Source organism: Vulpes vulpes, chromosome 16 (genome assembly GCF_048418805.1).
Source record: "Vulpes vulpes isolate BD-2025 chromosome 16, VulVul3, whole genome shotgun sequence".
Classification (NCBI taxonomy): domain Eukaryota; kingdom Metazoa; phylum Chordata; class Mammalia; order Carnivora; family Canidae; genus Vulpes; species Vulpes vulpes.
The window spans coordinates 92,754,479-92,769,913 of record NC_132795.1 but is presented as its reverse complement, the minus strand read 5'-3'; the positions used below and the strand labels follow the sequence as shown (position 1 = coordinate 92,769,913).

The following is a 15,435-nucleotide window of genomic DNA, read 5'->3' as shown; positions in this document are numbered from 1 at the left end:
AGGTGACTGGTGTCCCCAGCTTCTTCAGGGTTAGCTTAGAACCTAAAATGCCCAGCTGGTAGAGGAACCAATAAGGAGGCTATTAGAAACCCTTTATACTACTGAACAGTTACATTCTGAAAAGACCATTTTTCTTTCCAGATGTTTATTAGCAAGGCCATAATATATTCCAAAGAAATATTTACTTGAAACATTCTCTCCCAGAATTTGAGTCTGTTTTGCCTGCTAAACGCAGTTAGTTGTCCAGGTTTAAATTTCTGCTTTTTTTTTTTTTTTTCCAAGAGAAAAGATTACATTTGACAAACCAACTGTGTCTGAAACTGTCCCCAGTTTCACGGAAGTTTGGAAGTAAAACTCCTGAGAGGGAAAGCTGGAGTTTCTTAAAATGTGGACTTCAGAAGACATTCATTCGCAGACAGTAAAAGTTTTTTGTTTTTATGTTTCTTAGTTTAGTTACAGGCGGATTCCCTGGCCAGGTTTGGGTTTTATCTCTAGGCTTTAAGGCGCTGTCGAGAAAGCAGAGAGGACTGTTGCCTGGGTCCCCAAGGCAGTGCAGTGGGGGGGGCGGTGTCCCCCCAGCCCCCCCAGACCCCAGCGCAGCGGGCAGAGCCGGAGGAGGCGCCGCGGCAAACAGTGGTGTCGGGTTACAGCTTCAGAATAGCGCCCGAGCGCGCCTAACTGGCTTCATCTAGTGACTGGCTTCATAATTACATTGCTGATTTGTTAGGGAAGGCTTTGTCTTACTTACCAATTAGCATGGATGTTACTGCAGGGACCTCATCCTGGATGAGCTTCGGTTGGATTTTTTTTTTTTTTTGCTCTGTTTAAAACACACACACACACACACACACACACACACACACACACACACACAAAGCAAAACCCCTTCCCAGTGCGGGCAGCTTTAGGGGTTCTGTTACTGACACTGTCCCCTGTCCTCTGGGAGTCCTGGCCCTGCCTGTAATAAGCAGAGAGGCTTGCTCCCCGTTGGAATTTTGCCCCTGTTTCCGCCACTCCCCGAGGCCAGAGGCAGTCACTTTGGGGTCTGAAGGCCGCCTTTGGGAGGGCTGGTTCCGCCCAGTCTCCCCCACCCACACCACCACCCACCCCGAGCTGGGGGTTCTGTTACCACCTCCAGGAGCAGCGTGGCGCTCGGCACAGCCGTGGGTGGCGAGCCCTTGGAGGACTGGGCCTGTTCCTGTTGCTGTTTCCGTGATCCTGTCCGCCTGCCCCCGCCACCCCTCAACCTACCGCGTCCTTTATAGGGTGGCCTTTTTGCTTTTTGTTTCTGGGTGTGTTCTGTTGTTACTTGGGGGAGGGAGGGTGTTAAAACGTGTAGACATTATCAGATTTCTGAGTCCTGTGTGTTTTTTAAGGTGTACTATTTTACCAGTGTAAAAAGTTGTCTAAGCAAGTTTGGCCCCCCCACCCCCACCCCCAGTTGGATCCGGCTTTTCCGTCCTGCCTGGGAGTTGCTGTGTGACAGTCTGACAGGAGAACCATTTCTCAGAGTTGTGCCGTGTGGCCGGTGGGAGGTGTCCTTTCTTAGGCACAGAAGTTCTGTTTGGACCACCTCAAACACAGGACCCAGAATGCATCTTAAGGCAAGTATATGGGGGGAGGAGAAGAGAAATGAGAATATTCCGTGCTCAGAAGTTGTCTCTGAGCCATTTCTCTGGCCAGCCTCTCTTTGGGTCTTGGTCGACTGTCACACGCACGCACAATGATTTTTGCCAAGGGCACTCCTTCCTTCTACTACTACCCCCAAAAGAAACTGAAAGAATGTGTGTGTTTCCACTTAAAGGGCTGTGGGTTTTGGCAGCACAGGATGTCAGATGAGGAAATAGCCCCTGCTAGCCTTTCCGAAGACACTTGTCACACATTTTGTCTTAGGTTCTTGTTTTCTTCAGATGAAGTTGATCCATGAGATCAAACCATGGTTCTGAATTGTTGGCATCACTGTAAATGTCTCGTTTTTATGATTTGTAGCGTCAGCTTTGGTACTTCTGTACCGTTCAGCAACCAGCGGTCACATTGCAGGATACAGTTGAAGAGATTAGGGATGTGGCTTCCAAAGCTCCCCTTTGAACTGGGAGCCTTTTTCTCGAGAGCTATTAACTCGTATTTTTAAAACATGTTTTTTTTTTATTTTTTTTTTTTTAATTTATTTATGGTAGTCACAGATTGAGAGAGAGAGAGAGGCAGAGACACAGGCAGAGGGAGAAGCAGGCTCCATGCACCGGGAGCCCGACGTGGGATTCGATCCTGGGTCTCCAGGATCGCACCCTGGGCCAAAGGCAGGTGCCAAACCGCTGCGCCACCCAGGGATGCCTAAAACATGTTTTTTGAAAGTATAGCATGCACACAAACACACGCACAGACCCCAAGTGTGCAGGCTGGTGACCGGCCCCCGAGGAGCAATGCCAATGCCCCCCCCCGCCCCACCTACCCTTCCCTGACTGCAGACATCATGGCTTAGCTCTGCCTCCTTAACTGACTTTTAAAACAACATGTCAATCGTGAAGCCTGCTAACACTCCTGAGAAGGGAAAACACTGGATTTCTAGTTTTTATTTACTAGTCGAAAAGAAATTGGAACAGGCTCTTGAAAACGCACACAAGGTATGAACCAGTTCGGCCTTGAGGTGTTTTGAAGAAATGATCTACATCCCTTTTGGACCAGCACATAGTCAGAAAGTCAGCCCTCCTGGTGGGCTGAGGAGACTTCCTATTCAGGGCCACACAGGACCAGGGATGCTGGGGGGGGGGCGGCGCTGGGGCCTGTCCCTAGGAGTGCTGTGGAAAGCCTGCAGGTTAAAGCAACCGGTTGTTGGGAGGGTGGGGATGTGGGTGGGTGACAGAGGTGGTAGTTTGCAAAAGTAGATTCAATAGTTTTTTTTTTAAGATTTTATTTATTCATGAGAGACCCACAGAGAGAGGCAGAGACACAGGCAGAGGGAGAAGCAGGCTCCATGCATGGAACCTGATGTGGAACTTGATCCTGGGACTCCAGGATCACGCCCTGGACCCAAGGCAGGCACTAAACTGCTGAGCCACCCAGGCGTCCCTAGATTTAATAGTCTTAATTTAAATATAATACTTATGTTTGACAGTTCAAATAGCATTAAAGAAGAGGGGTTTTTTTTTTTTAAATTTTAAGGCACAGCTTTTAAAAAGTTGAAAAACATGGAGTTAAAGAGAACTAACTTTCTTTCTTTCTTTCTTTCTTTTCTTTCTTTCTTTCTTTCTTTCTCTTTCTTTCTTTCTTTATTTTGAGTTTGCATTTTTTCCTTAATGCCTTAACAATTCAAAAGCTATGAAACGTCAGCCTTTTAACACATGGGTAACACAGAGGTACTGTTTCAGTTCCGTTTTGGACACTGGGGTTAAGGCCTCACTAGCTTATACTCTGAGATCACAGCAAGAAGAATCTGGGTCCCACTGAGCAGTGGGATCTGATGCATTAGGCTGAGAAGCTGAGCTTTACACCATTAAAGTTAAGCTGAAGACCCTTTAATTCGGCATAGGCTTTTTTTTTTTTTTTTTTTTTAATGTCAGTTGTCAGTTGCCATTGCAAAGGCACTGTTCATTTCTTTTTTTTTTTTTTTTTCCTTACTTGCTTAGACACAAATAGGGAGGACCTTTGGACTCAAGATTAATTGGGTAAAAATATCCACAGGCTTAAACATGAAATGGCCAGATGGGGAAAAGAGGTGGTTGTGGTTCTCAAAATAGGGTCCCCAGACCAGCATTACTTGTAAACCTGGAAATACAGATTCTTGGGTCCCACACTAGATGTGCTAGATGAGAATCTTAGCGGCAAGGGGGCCAGCATTCTGTGTTACAAGCCCTTCGGGTGGGTCGGATGCTCCCCATGTTCGAGAAGTGTGACAGGCATTCATTCACGAGACAGCCTTCTGAGAGCTAAGGTTTCCCTGCCCACCCGACGTGCCTCAGTCCAGCCGAGTTGCCTTACGAGGTCCCGCCCCGTACAGCTGTCACCTGGGAGGTCTTTCAGTTCTCCTCCTCCTCAGATCCTCCCTCCCATGCACAGTTCACACTCAGGGAAAGACACACACATCTCTGTCTCTGCCTTACAGTTCTCTGGCTGCCCTTCAGAGGCTTTCCTCATTCTTTCCATTTACCATTCATTTAGCCAGGGATTATTTTTTTTTAAGATTTTATTTATTCATGAGAGACACACAGAGAGGCAGAGACATAGGCAGAGGGAGAAGCAGGCTCCCTGCAGGGAGCCCGATGTGGGACTCAATCCCAGGACCCCGGGATCACGCCCTGGGCTGAAGGCAGATGCTCAACCACTGAGCCACCCAGGTGTCCCTGGTCAGGAATTATTTATGGGGCGTCTTCTGTGTGTGTTGCGGACTGCCCTGTCCTGAGAATCCAGAGATGAAGGCAACGGAGTCTGTGCCCTCATAGAGCTTACCATCTGGAGTAGGAAACAGGCATTATGAGGCAGTCCCGCCTTAAATTTAAATCTCAAATCCTATCTCCAAAAGTCTTTCCTATCACCCCAGCCCATAATAACCTTGCTATGGATGTCACTCAGAATCTGGAAGTGCAGGGGTACCTGGGTAGCTCAGTCTCAGGTAAGGAGGCGACTTTTGATTGCTGATTCCAGGGCTCCTCCAGTTGTGATCTCAGGGTCCTGGGATCAGCCCCACCTTACTCCAGGGTCAGTGGGAGTCTGAAGATTCTCTCCCTCCCGCTTCTCTCTCTCTCTCTCTCTCTTTCTCATAGTTCAAAAGAGCTTAAATTCTTAATAAATATATACCATAGTAAATATAGAACTTTGAATTTTTTTTAAGAACTTTAACTTTTAAAAAGGTGAAAGTAGTTTGATACTGTTGAGTTACAGAGTTAAGGGCTGAATAATAACGTTATCCTCTCTCTCTCTCTCAAATAAGTAAATAAATAAAGTAAAATCTGGAAGTGCAAACCCCTCCAGGGTGAGGTAAAATCAGCCCCTGTGTTTCTGGTCCTCCTTCTTCCGAAGACTGCCCTAGTGACCCTTTGTTACTTTTGATCTTCTGCCCAGGCAGATTGTAGCTTTTGAGGGCAGGGTCCTTTCTGGTGAAAGCTGTGCAACTGAAAGCCAGGTTTGGTGTAGAGTTGTATTCAGTATTAAACTTCCTAGAAAACCCCAGAGACATTTTCATTTATGTTGGTACTCAAGAACTTCACTCTTTATTTTCAAAACTTAGTTTGCTGTAGTGAATACTTGCTAAAATTTACGTTAAGAGAATCAGTACGCTAGAAGTTTGTTTCTAACAGGTTTATTGGAAAGAAGGGTGTTTTATCTCAAGAAGCTTATATTAAGAACCACCGGATATCCAAGAGAAGAGTGCCTGTGGTTGGCTTTCGGCTCCTTTGGAGGGGCAGAAAAGGGAGGAAGCAGCCACCTCCTTCCTCCATGTGAGGAGGTCGCTAACAAGCCCTTAAGTTCTAGGGTTGGTCTTGGATCTTTGAAAACTTGGGTGGAAGACATGTGCTTTGGGCTTAAGTCCTCACAAGCCAGGAGAGGAGACAAAGAGGGGGGTCAGGGCTCTGGATGGCCTAGAAGCCACACTTGTCACAAGCCCCTCCTTTCAGTGGACGGCAGGCCCCTTCGCAGGCCCCTTGTCCCCAGCCAGGGCCTCTGAGGCAGGAACAGCGGAACACCCCCTGCCCCAGGGTTCCCTTAAATGAGCCCCAGCTACTGCTTCATCTTCAAGCTGCAGCCTAGTGAGGCCTTTTAAAAGGTCACGTGCGTCTCCACTAGGCGTGCTTTCAAGAGCTATTGTTATTTTCTTAGCGTGCCTGGGGAAAGAGGCTTCTGAGGAGCTGCTGACCCTGGCTTTGGCCAGCCCAGCTCCAGGCCCAGAGACACCATTTGGCTTTGCCCTCAGGTTCTTGAGTGGCTTGTCTCATCTTCTTTGAAGCGTGCCCTGCTCCAGAAGGTGGTCATTAACACCCTTCCTGCGCTGCGAGTGAGAGTTCTCAAAACCTCCCACTCCAGGAGCTGGAGGCCTCCTCTGAACGTGGTCAGTGGGAAGACCGGACTCAGACGATGCGCTAAAGCAAACTCTGGAAAAACTTTGACCTTTAACAAAATTTCTTTTTAATTTAAAGTCTTTAAGGGAAAATGTGGGGCTGATTTTATTATATTGTTGCATTTTCTTCCTTTTGATAACAATGTAGATAGAATCAGGAATACGAATCAGGATCGTGTGTGTTTTGCAATCTCACTGGGTGTGTAGAGCCAGTTTTGCCTCATAAAATGCTATAGAGAAATGAAGGCAAACCTGCTTTGAGACATACTGTATCATGGGTTCTTATTGGTTCTTATTTACACACTTGAAAAGCATCCAAGGTTCGATTTGTCTATCTTGCTTACGAGGGTCCTCCACCTTCCCCTTCCAGCATTACAACATCTTACCAGGCTGTTCCTAAATCATTAGGATTATCACACAGCTATGACCAGCTGGATCATTCTACTTGGAAATTAAGTGCTCTCACTTTGAAATCTCGTCCAAAACATTGCCACCCGTCTCCTTCAGCTGTGGGAGTTCTGCTAAATGCCCATAGTACTGCATGCTTGGTAAATATTCGAGTTTTATTGATTCAGTAATTATTTCTAGAGAAGTAAGTAATCCTTGCTGAGAAAGTTATTGAGAAAGTATTGTTTATCCTGGCACCAATTCTTTAAAAAAGGCAATCCTGTATCGATGACTAAAAGGAAAGTCTTTGCTGTAATTTATTGTTAGTTGTTTGTTCTTTGTTTTTGATTTACATTTGGGGACAGTGCTTCTCAAACTTTCTGTGATAAAGGATCATCTTGTTTTTTCCTCCTTCATAGATGAATACTTTAGTAAAACATAAAAATACTTACTAGAGAAGTGAAATCAAAGTACAAAGACAAAAATAGAAGCCCCATTTTAGAAATTAGATATACAGATATACAATTATTCTGTAAATTTGATGTAAAAGTTTCTAAATAACACAGTATCTCTGTTTAACTCGTCAGGGGCCAGTAACAATTCAGACTGGCACCTTCCACAGACCACACTTTGAGAAACACTGTTTTACAGTGTATTTGTATGCATATGTGTACTGTTGCACAGGTTTACATGTATCAGGTGCGATTACCTGTATCCAGTAACATAGACCGTTTAATAGCCTTATAATGAGAATTACACATGCTCATTGAGCTCTTTGGCAAAAATGGAATTTTCCTAGAAGTGAGTATTTTAAAGGTTAAATTTTAAGCAGATACAAATAGTATAACTGTTTCAAAACACAGTCGTCCAGTAACACTTCTAAGGCATAAAGGAAAAAATGTTTTGTAACGTGAAATGGAATCACCTCCTCTCTGATTCACACTCAAGTTTAAATGAGCACAGATACTTTAGATAGGAAATGTTCTATGCAAAGTATATATACAAATGAGACTTTTTAGCACTAAACAGTAGGAAATGTTTTTGTCATGTGGAGCAGTAGATATAAGAGTTATTACTAGCGTATCTTCCTTGCCTCAGAGAACAGTATGGGACAGGTCTTTGGTCCTTGTGATTGACATCCATTTTCTTAATGTTTACATAAGGCAGAGTGTTTCATACAAGTAACTGTACATTCTTCATGAACGTTAACAAATTCGCAAGCTGATTCTGACGTTGATGGGTTGCGGCTGTCTCTCTCTCCCGGGGACTGAGGCACGTGAAGGCAGTGACTACTGCAAGTGGAACTCATGTGTCCTGTGACCCACTTGCATGTTTGTCCGCCTTGGAGGGATGGGGGGTGTGGCGTGGTCTTCCTTCACAAAGTGTTGCAAGGAAGATCTGTGAGGTTTTATTATGGTTAGCTTTATTCCTTTAGGATGAGACTCAACTCAAAATGCTAATGAGGTGTAGGAGATGATATTCAGCCCCTTGAAGACCAGGCTTTATTCATTGGCAGGACTACCCACTTTCTGGCAGAGTGCCCACGACAGCATAGATGCAGAATGAGTAAACAAATATAAAGACTGAATGAGGCTCCATCAAAATCAGCTGAAGCAATTCAGTAAAAGGCAAGTCGCTTTTAGAAGAAAAATTGAATAAGTACAAACTACTTGTATATGAAGATATCAGTGAGTGGCACCCAGGAGAGGATTAACACTCGCCTGTGGGTAAGTGCTGCAGACGGGCTGGGGGAGCAAGCACAGGCCCGGCTTAATGAGAACCACGTCTTCTGGTCTGGACAGCAGAACAACTTTCCTGATTAAATGGTTAGAAAGTGAGATCTGTGAGGCAAAGGCCAGTGGGCTTGCAGTTGTACTGAAACAGAACTAAACAGAACAGTTGTTCTGTTTAGACGGTAGAAGTTCTGAAAGGAAGGGACACTCTCCAGAAGGTGCAGCCGGCCGGGGGAGTCCTCAGTAAGGCCAGAGCAGGCAAGGAGGCGGCGTAGGCAGGGAGCGGCAGGTGAGGCAGGGCAGGTGTTAAAACTCACGCCATTCCCAAATGTCAAGGTCTGAGATATGAGGTGGTTGGCTCTTTTCCGAAGCACGTGTGTATCTGTGGAATCACAGTAGGTATTTCGTTATGAAATGTCTCACGTACTCAAACAGCAGGTCTTATAATCAGAACAAATTACTTTTAAATTCGTGCGGTTGCAGTCAGACGTTAACTGTACGCAATCAAATTGAGCCACTGGCGCTTGGGCTGGGAAAGCCACATTCCTCCACTTTATTCTGGGCTGAGAAGCGGTGGCCGCTCCATCGCTGTGGTCACTTAACACAGGCCGGGTGCTACGCCACATGTCACCCAACAGGCAGAAAAGCTCTGTGCACGCTGAGGAAGGAAAAGACGTTTTGCAAAGCACACAGGGTTCTAGCAAAATTGTGTGCGCCCTCCTCCCCCCCCCCCCCCCCTTCTCCACCTTGGTCCTTTTAATCCTTCGAGATGTGTTCAAGCTGTAATCTGGGACACCTTTATCTGTTAGGTCATAGCATTGTAGGTGTTTTCTTGGGCGTTAAAAATAAATCTGTTTGGGGGAGGGAAACTGAACCTGCATGGTAATGTTAGGCAGGCGAACGCAAGCGCACGAGTGGAGAAAGTCAAAATCATGGTTTCCATGGTAACGTTTAACTTGTCCCTGTCGTACACATTTCTCAAGAAATACATTCACCAGACTACCTAGTGATAAAAATTGCTCCACCAGCATACAAAGGTAGATTTCCCAATGCTCTCGCATTCCAGCAGACCCACACACACCCGCCCTGCCCCGCCAGTTCGCGTCTTCTCACCAACCTGGGGCAAGCAACTGGAGTCCAAGCCCTGAACCCCGAATCGGCGTCCCTTTTAGGGCAGAAAATGAGTTTCCGTGTGGTTGATGCCGCTCCCTTTCCTTTCTCCTCTGCAGATATATGTTGGGTAAAGGGGAAAAACGGAAGTTTGACGAGCATGAAGATGGGCTGGAAGGCAAAATCCTGGCTCCCTCCGACGGTCCGTCCAAGGTGTCTTACACCTTACAGCGCCAGACTATCTTCAACATTTCCCTTATGAAGCTCTACAACCACAGGCCCCTCACGGAGCCCAGCTTGCAAAAGACCGTTCTCATCAACAACATGCTGCGGCGCATCCAGGAGGAGCTCAAGCAGGAAGGCAGCCTGAGGCCCGCGCCCGCGCCCGCGCCCCCGCCCCCGCCCGGCCCGCTGAGCGACAGCTACCGGGAGGCGCCGCCCGCGCTCAGCGCCCCGCCCCCGGCCCCGGCCCCGGCCCCGCCCCCGCCGGCCGGCGGCGACCTCGGAAGCACTACGCCCCTGGACGCCTGCCTCACGCCCGCCTCGCTGCTCGAGGACGACGACGACGGCACGTTTTGCACTTCCCCGGCCGCGCCGCCCGCGGCTCCCCTCAGACTGCCGGCCCCCGCGCCGCCGCCGCCGCCGCCCCCGCCCCCGCCGCCGCCGGCGCCCGAGAAGGACAGCTTCGCCTCCGCGCTGGACGAGATCGAGGAGCTGTGCCCCACACCTACCTCCCCCGGGGCCGCGGCGGCGGCGGCGGCGGCGGCGGGGCCCGACGGCTCCAGGGGCTGCGCGGCCGCCAAGCCCGACGACCCGAAGCTCATGGACCCTCTGCCCGGGAACTTTGAGATCACGACGTCCACGGGCTTCCTGACGGACCTGACCCTGGACGACATCCTGTTCGCCGACATCGACACGTCCATGTACGACTTCGACCCCTGCACGTCGGCGGCGGGGACGGCCTCCAAGATGGCGCCCGTGTCGGTGTCGGCGGACGACCTCCTCAAGACGCTGGCGCCGTACAGCAGCCAGCCGGTCGCCCCGAGTCAGCCCTTCAAGATGGACCTCACGGAGCTGGACCACATCATGGAGGTGCTGGTCGGCTCCTGAGGGCCCCGCGGACCGGCGTCCCCGCGCCCCCGCGCCCCGCCCGCCCGGCGGCGCGCACCCTCCGCTCTCCGCACTGCGCATGCGCCCTTGCTTGCCTTTTCCAGAGAAGATCGTTTTACACGAGGATCACACTAGTTTGTTTTTTCGGGTATTTTTTGTTTGTTTCTTTTTCTTTTTTTTCTTTCTTTCTCTTTTTTTTTTTTTTTTGCTTTGAGCAGAGTTGGAGTGCCTTCATCCACGTAGGACCACTTTCAATACGCCGTTTTGAGTGGTTCCCAGAGACCTACCTGCCCTGGAATAGGAAGGAACACTTTTGAAGACCACGTGGCTATGCCGACTGACAAAAAAATAAACAGTTCAAGTGAAGCACAAGGAAGAAGTTGGAAAAGCTGTAAATTGCATGTGCATATTTGTCTATTTTTTCTATAAGTTTTATTGCAAGAGGTAAAAAGAGAAAAAAATATATATATATATTATTTAGATAATCTCAGTACCTTTTCTGGCATTTTTCGCCCTGTATAGGTTGACTTGGCAATTCAGCCTTTTTAGAGGCATTAACTACTCCTCCTAAGTGTTGCATTTACATGGCTGTTTAGAAACTGCTGCCCAAATTTATTTTATATTTTTGTACAGATTCTGCAGTTTATGATATTGTTTTTCTAAAAACAAATGCTGTTTATACATATGAGATAGCTATTTTGATAGGATTTGCTCACATAGTTCCTGCAAAACTTCAGATGTACAAGTTGCACTTGTACTTTTATAGAGTTGTAATGTTTTATATGTGTTTGGTGCAAAGAGAAAATTGGATCAAATTAATCCGCAGTCGATGTCCCCAAATGCAAACACACACATACACAGACACACACACACACACACACACTGCTTTAAGAAAGGGCCAGGCGATGCATCACACCCAAATCCCACAGGCGACCGACCCCCTGGCATGAACACCCGCCAGCACTGTGACTTCCAAAGCCAGAGCCATATCCGCTCATCAAACTTGCATTAAGCAGTTGGCGGGAGATGGCCTTGGAGCTCGGGGGAGGGGGGGTTGAAGTGATGGTTCTCTTTAGCTCCCTCTCTTGAGGGGAAGGCTACCGAATACTCACCGTATTTATGCCAAGTTTGTGCTTTTAATTGTTCTTATTTTTTTAGACAGAAACCCAGATCTTTCCCTTTTGGCATAATTTTTACAATGACCTGAAATTTTACATGAGAACAAAATTTTCTGAAAAGAAACCGACCTCTTCGTGGAACTAACTAAACCCTGTTTGCAATGCTTAGGGCTCGCAAGGAAGAAACTACCCCAGAAGGCATCCATCCACTGTGTTGCTCAATTGTCTTTTCCAGCTTCCCTTCCCTAGAGCTTTTTGTTCCCTCTGTTGCTAAGTGCTGAAAATGGCATCCTGATGATCACCACAGTGAGCTCAGCTCACCTCGGCCCGGCCAGGGATGCTGTCTTGTAACATCCGTTGGCTCTTGAACCTGGAGTTGGTACCATTATGTCACAGCTTCCAGTCTGGTTGCTTCCTTGAATCAACCGCTTCAGCTACACTTTACAAGGCTGTTTTACCCAAATACACAGACAGGACTTTCTATGCATGTTCCTCCTCCTTCCCCCTGCCTCCCCTCCACCCCACCCCCCACCCCCACCCCCAGGACACTTGAGAAGTAGCTTTTTATTCCTAGCGGTGTACATTTAATTTTAAAACATTTGCAATGTATCATGCTTGTTGCCGAAATTGTTGATGGCCTTTTCGTTTCAGTTTTTTTTTTTTTTCTCTTTCTTCCAATGGTACTTTAGCTGGTTACAACCTTATATTGTTGAAATGCAGATGGCTTCTTTAGGAATAACTTTTATATTTATTTAAGAATTTTTAAATTATGGGATTTGTGTTATTGTTGTTGTCTTTGTTGTTGGTCATTTGTCAATATTCAGTCACCAATTCTGCTCACTTCTTGCCATGGATAAAATTGAGTCTTTCTGGCCAATTAAAATAAGACAGCTTTATAAAATGGCACTTTAAACAAGCCATAGATAGTTTTATTTTTATAATGCACATGGCAAAGCAAATACATTTGTGATGAAGGAACTGCTCACTTAAGCAAAAGATTTGTGTGTGATAGGATTAAATTTTTCTATAATCGAATTTACTCCCCCCCCCCCATTTGAATGTGTTTTTAAAGGCTAATTGTCAACTCAGAGCAGTGAGAAACAGATCAAATTGCACTTGTTCTCCTACGAGCAGCCTCCACCTGGGCACCTCTCACTGCTGCAGATGTGTCATTTCCTTTGACAGGACCAGGGACCATACAGTTAGGGTGAGGGTGGTTGTAGATGCTTCCGTGTCACTGTGCCTGTCCATTTTAAGAGCTTCCTTTTCCTGTGGAGAACAAGTCCGCCCAGACACCATCCTTCTGATAACCCGGCAAAGTCCTCACATGCCGCACACACATACGTACGTACACAGACACAATAGTGTTGATTATTCTGAACAATAACAGGGCAAGGCGGTTGATTTGCCATTGTTAAAAACTGATTTACAGTAACTTAGAACAACTGTACTTTGGTTGGATTAGCAAATCGTGTGTTTAAACAAATCCCATATGTTGGGCAACAGTTCAAATAAGCACAGCAAAGTGTTGCCCAAACATGGTTCTCTGACTCTCTCATATTTGTAAGGCTGGGCTTCAAAATCAAAACAAAACCCCCCAACAACAGCAGGCAAGTGCTTTTTAACGCTGGACACCCTTGTCATAGATGCTCGATATTCCAGGTCTGTTGAGGAAGACATGGGAAATTAGTGGCCCATCTTACGAAGAACAAAAACATCAAGTGTCCAAGTTATCTTCGTCTTATTTTTTTCAAAGCGAAGTCCCAATGGGGAAGAATGCGGGCCTGGGTGTGATCTCCAAGCCCCAGTTTGAGTGTTGGGATACGCTTCCAGACTCCACCTGGCTGTAGTGCCTTCCCCCTTTCTAAAGGACACGGTGTGGCATTTGGAGTCAGGCAGGCTGTTTGAGGTGCCTTTATGAGAAAGACGTGCTGGGTGGGGCTGGGAGAGGAAAATTATTGACAGTGATGTGCAATGAAATGACAAGATGAGAGCAGAATAATAAGAGCTTTGAATTTGAAGTGATTTTTTTCATAAGTTATTTATTCCTTTTTTTTTTCTGTGTAAATATATTTATTTTACTGTGGAGCTCTAACAACATCTGGATCGTACCATGTGCAGAATGTATGGTAGGAATGTATTCATTCTCTTGTAGGAATGTCAGTCTGTGTTCAAAGGGGGTCCGAGCCAGACCCCTGGATCTTCTCATTGTATGCACCGTCCACGTTCAGTTTTATCCTCTTCTCTGTATAGGTCTATTTGAAATATGCAAAAGGTATGGATGAGGAATGTTTTAATACCTCCAAATTTTTAAGAAAATCAAGCATCAAAGGGTTGATATTTTTAAACTTTTTTTAGTAACACTTTCTCTTGATGACAGAAGGGGCAACCACACTGAGACCCTCGTTCACCCCCAAGGGTGAGAACTAGCCAGAGCCTCCGCTACACCTCGAGTGTCTTTATCAATTGAGCTTTTTATTGCCATATCCCCGTGGAGTATCCCAACTGCCCTGAGGTCAATCAAGGAAAATTTCTTAAATAAATAAGCTCCAAAGAGCCAAAGTATCATCTTACAGATCGTTTTTAAAGCTTAAATTTATTAACCACCTTTGTGGTAAACAATGAATTATGAATACCACAGGGCAGCCTTCTTAAATGACAGATGTAAAAAAAAAAAAAAAAAAGACTCTACTTTGTGCAGCGATTGTTACCCTCTGTATGAATTGTCTTAATTTCAAAACCTTGCTGTTACAAATTGGACCTTTATACATTTTCCGAAAATACTGAAAAGAGCATACCTAACCTGTTCTGGCTGTGAATGGTTAACTTCCTGTAACTGCCGAAGGCAGCGAGGTGTGTGCGTCCTGCTTGTGTACAGTTGTTCTCAGTGCTTCTAAGAATGAGTCTAAATGGTTCTTGAAAATTAGCCAGGATCAAATGCTATTGCAGACAAAGCCAATAAAAATTTCAGACGTGTTTTGGGGATAACAAGTTTGGAAGAGAAGTGCAGTCCAGACAAGCAAACAAACAAGATTTTGGAAGAGATGTACATAGTGACATGTTTGGTGCATGGTTTTTGAGGAAGGCTTTTGTCAGAAAGGAGGTGTAACCTTTCCCCCACAGACCTGAGAGCTGTGCCTTTTCTATGCAATATTACAGACGTTACATCGGAACCCAGATAGCTGTATTCACACGTAGGTTCGGGCTGTAATCTAAACAATTGGACAGATTAAATGTACATGGAAATGAGCAGTCTTACTTTTGTAGTTTTATATTATACAATAAACAGTTAAAAGATGAAGAGAGGCGTGTTTGCAGTTTGCTTCTGACTGGAGCACTACCAGCTGGGGTGTCACAGTTTGCTTGTGCGAAGGAACGGCCCACTCGGCGGCCTGTGCTGGGGTTGGTGCTGTTGAACTTCTCAAACTGTCTTGGCCTCCTGGCTCTCCCCACCCCCCCACCCCCCGACCCTTCTCGACCCTTCTCGACCTCCTCGTTCTCACTTCTCTTTCCCAGCGGGATCTGACCCACTTGGGACTATGAAAACTGGTGTCCAGCTCCTGCCCCTCTCTCTCAGGCCCTGGCGTGAAGCATCTGCCAGCCTTGCCATCTCACACTCACCCTGTTGCCCCTCCGGGCCTCCCTGCAGTCCCCGCCACCCCGCGCCACCACATCCGCGCTCCCGGGCTGCCTCCTTTCCATCCCGACCACAGCTTCCCTACCCCGGGCCCGCCTCTCCTTGCCTCCCATTGCCGCAGCTGCTTCCTATCTGCTGTGAGTGCCCCCGAGGTTTCTCTAACATCCTTGAGGCTGGACTTGACGTTACAAAGCACCAGTGGTTCGCCACCGTGTTCCTCATCTTCCAGCAGGTCCCCTCCCTGCCCGCCTTACCATCATCTTCCAGGGGTTCACGGAGGAGATGCTGGGC

General features: G+C 46.8%; 1 protein-coding gene across 3 annotated transcripts in view; it reads left to right on the top strand.

Moving 5' to 3' along the window:
- The window catches only part of SERTAD2 (SERTA domain containing 2), a 114,297-nt gene extending 99,489 nt beyond the window's left edge, over positions 1–14,808 (top strand). For all 3 annotated transcript variants that reach the window (XM_072743116.1, XM_072743117.1, XM_072743115.1), the window contains exon 2: positions 9,399–14,808. In XM_072743116.1, coding sequence (XP_072599217.1) covers positions 9,403–10,389 — 987 coding nt within the window. In that variant the 5' untranslated portion in view covers positions 9,399–9,402 and the 3' untranslated portion in view covers positions 10,390–14,808. The remainder of the gene's footprint in view (positions 1–9,398) is intronic.
- The last annotated feature ends 627 nt before the right edge of the window (positions 14,809–15,435 follow it).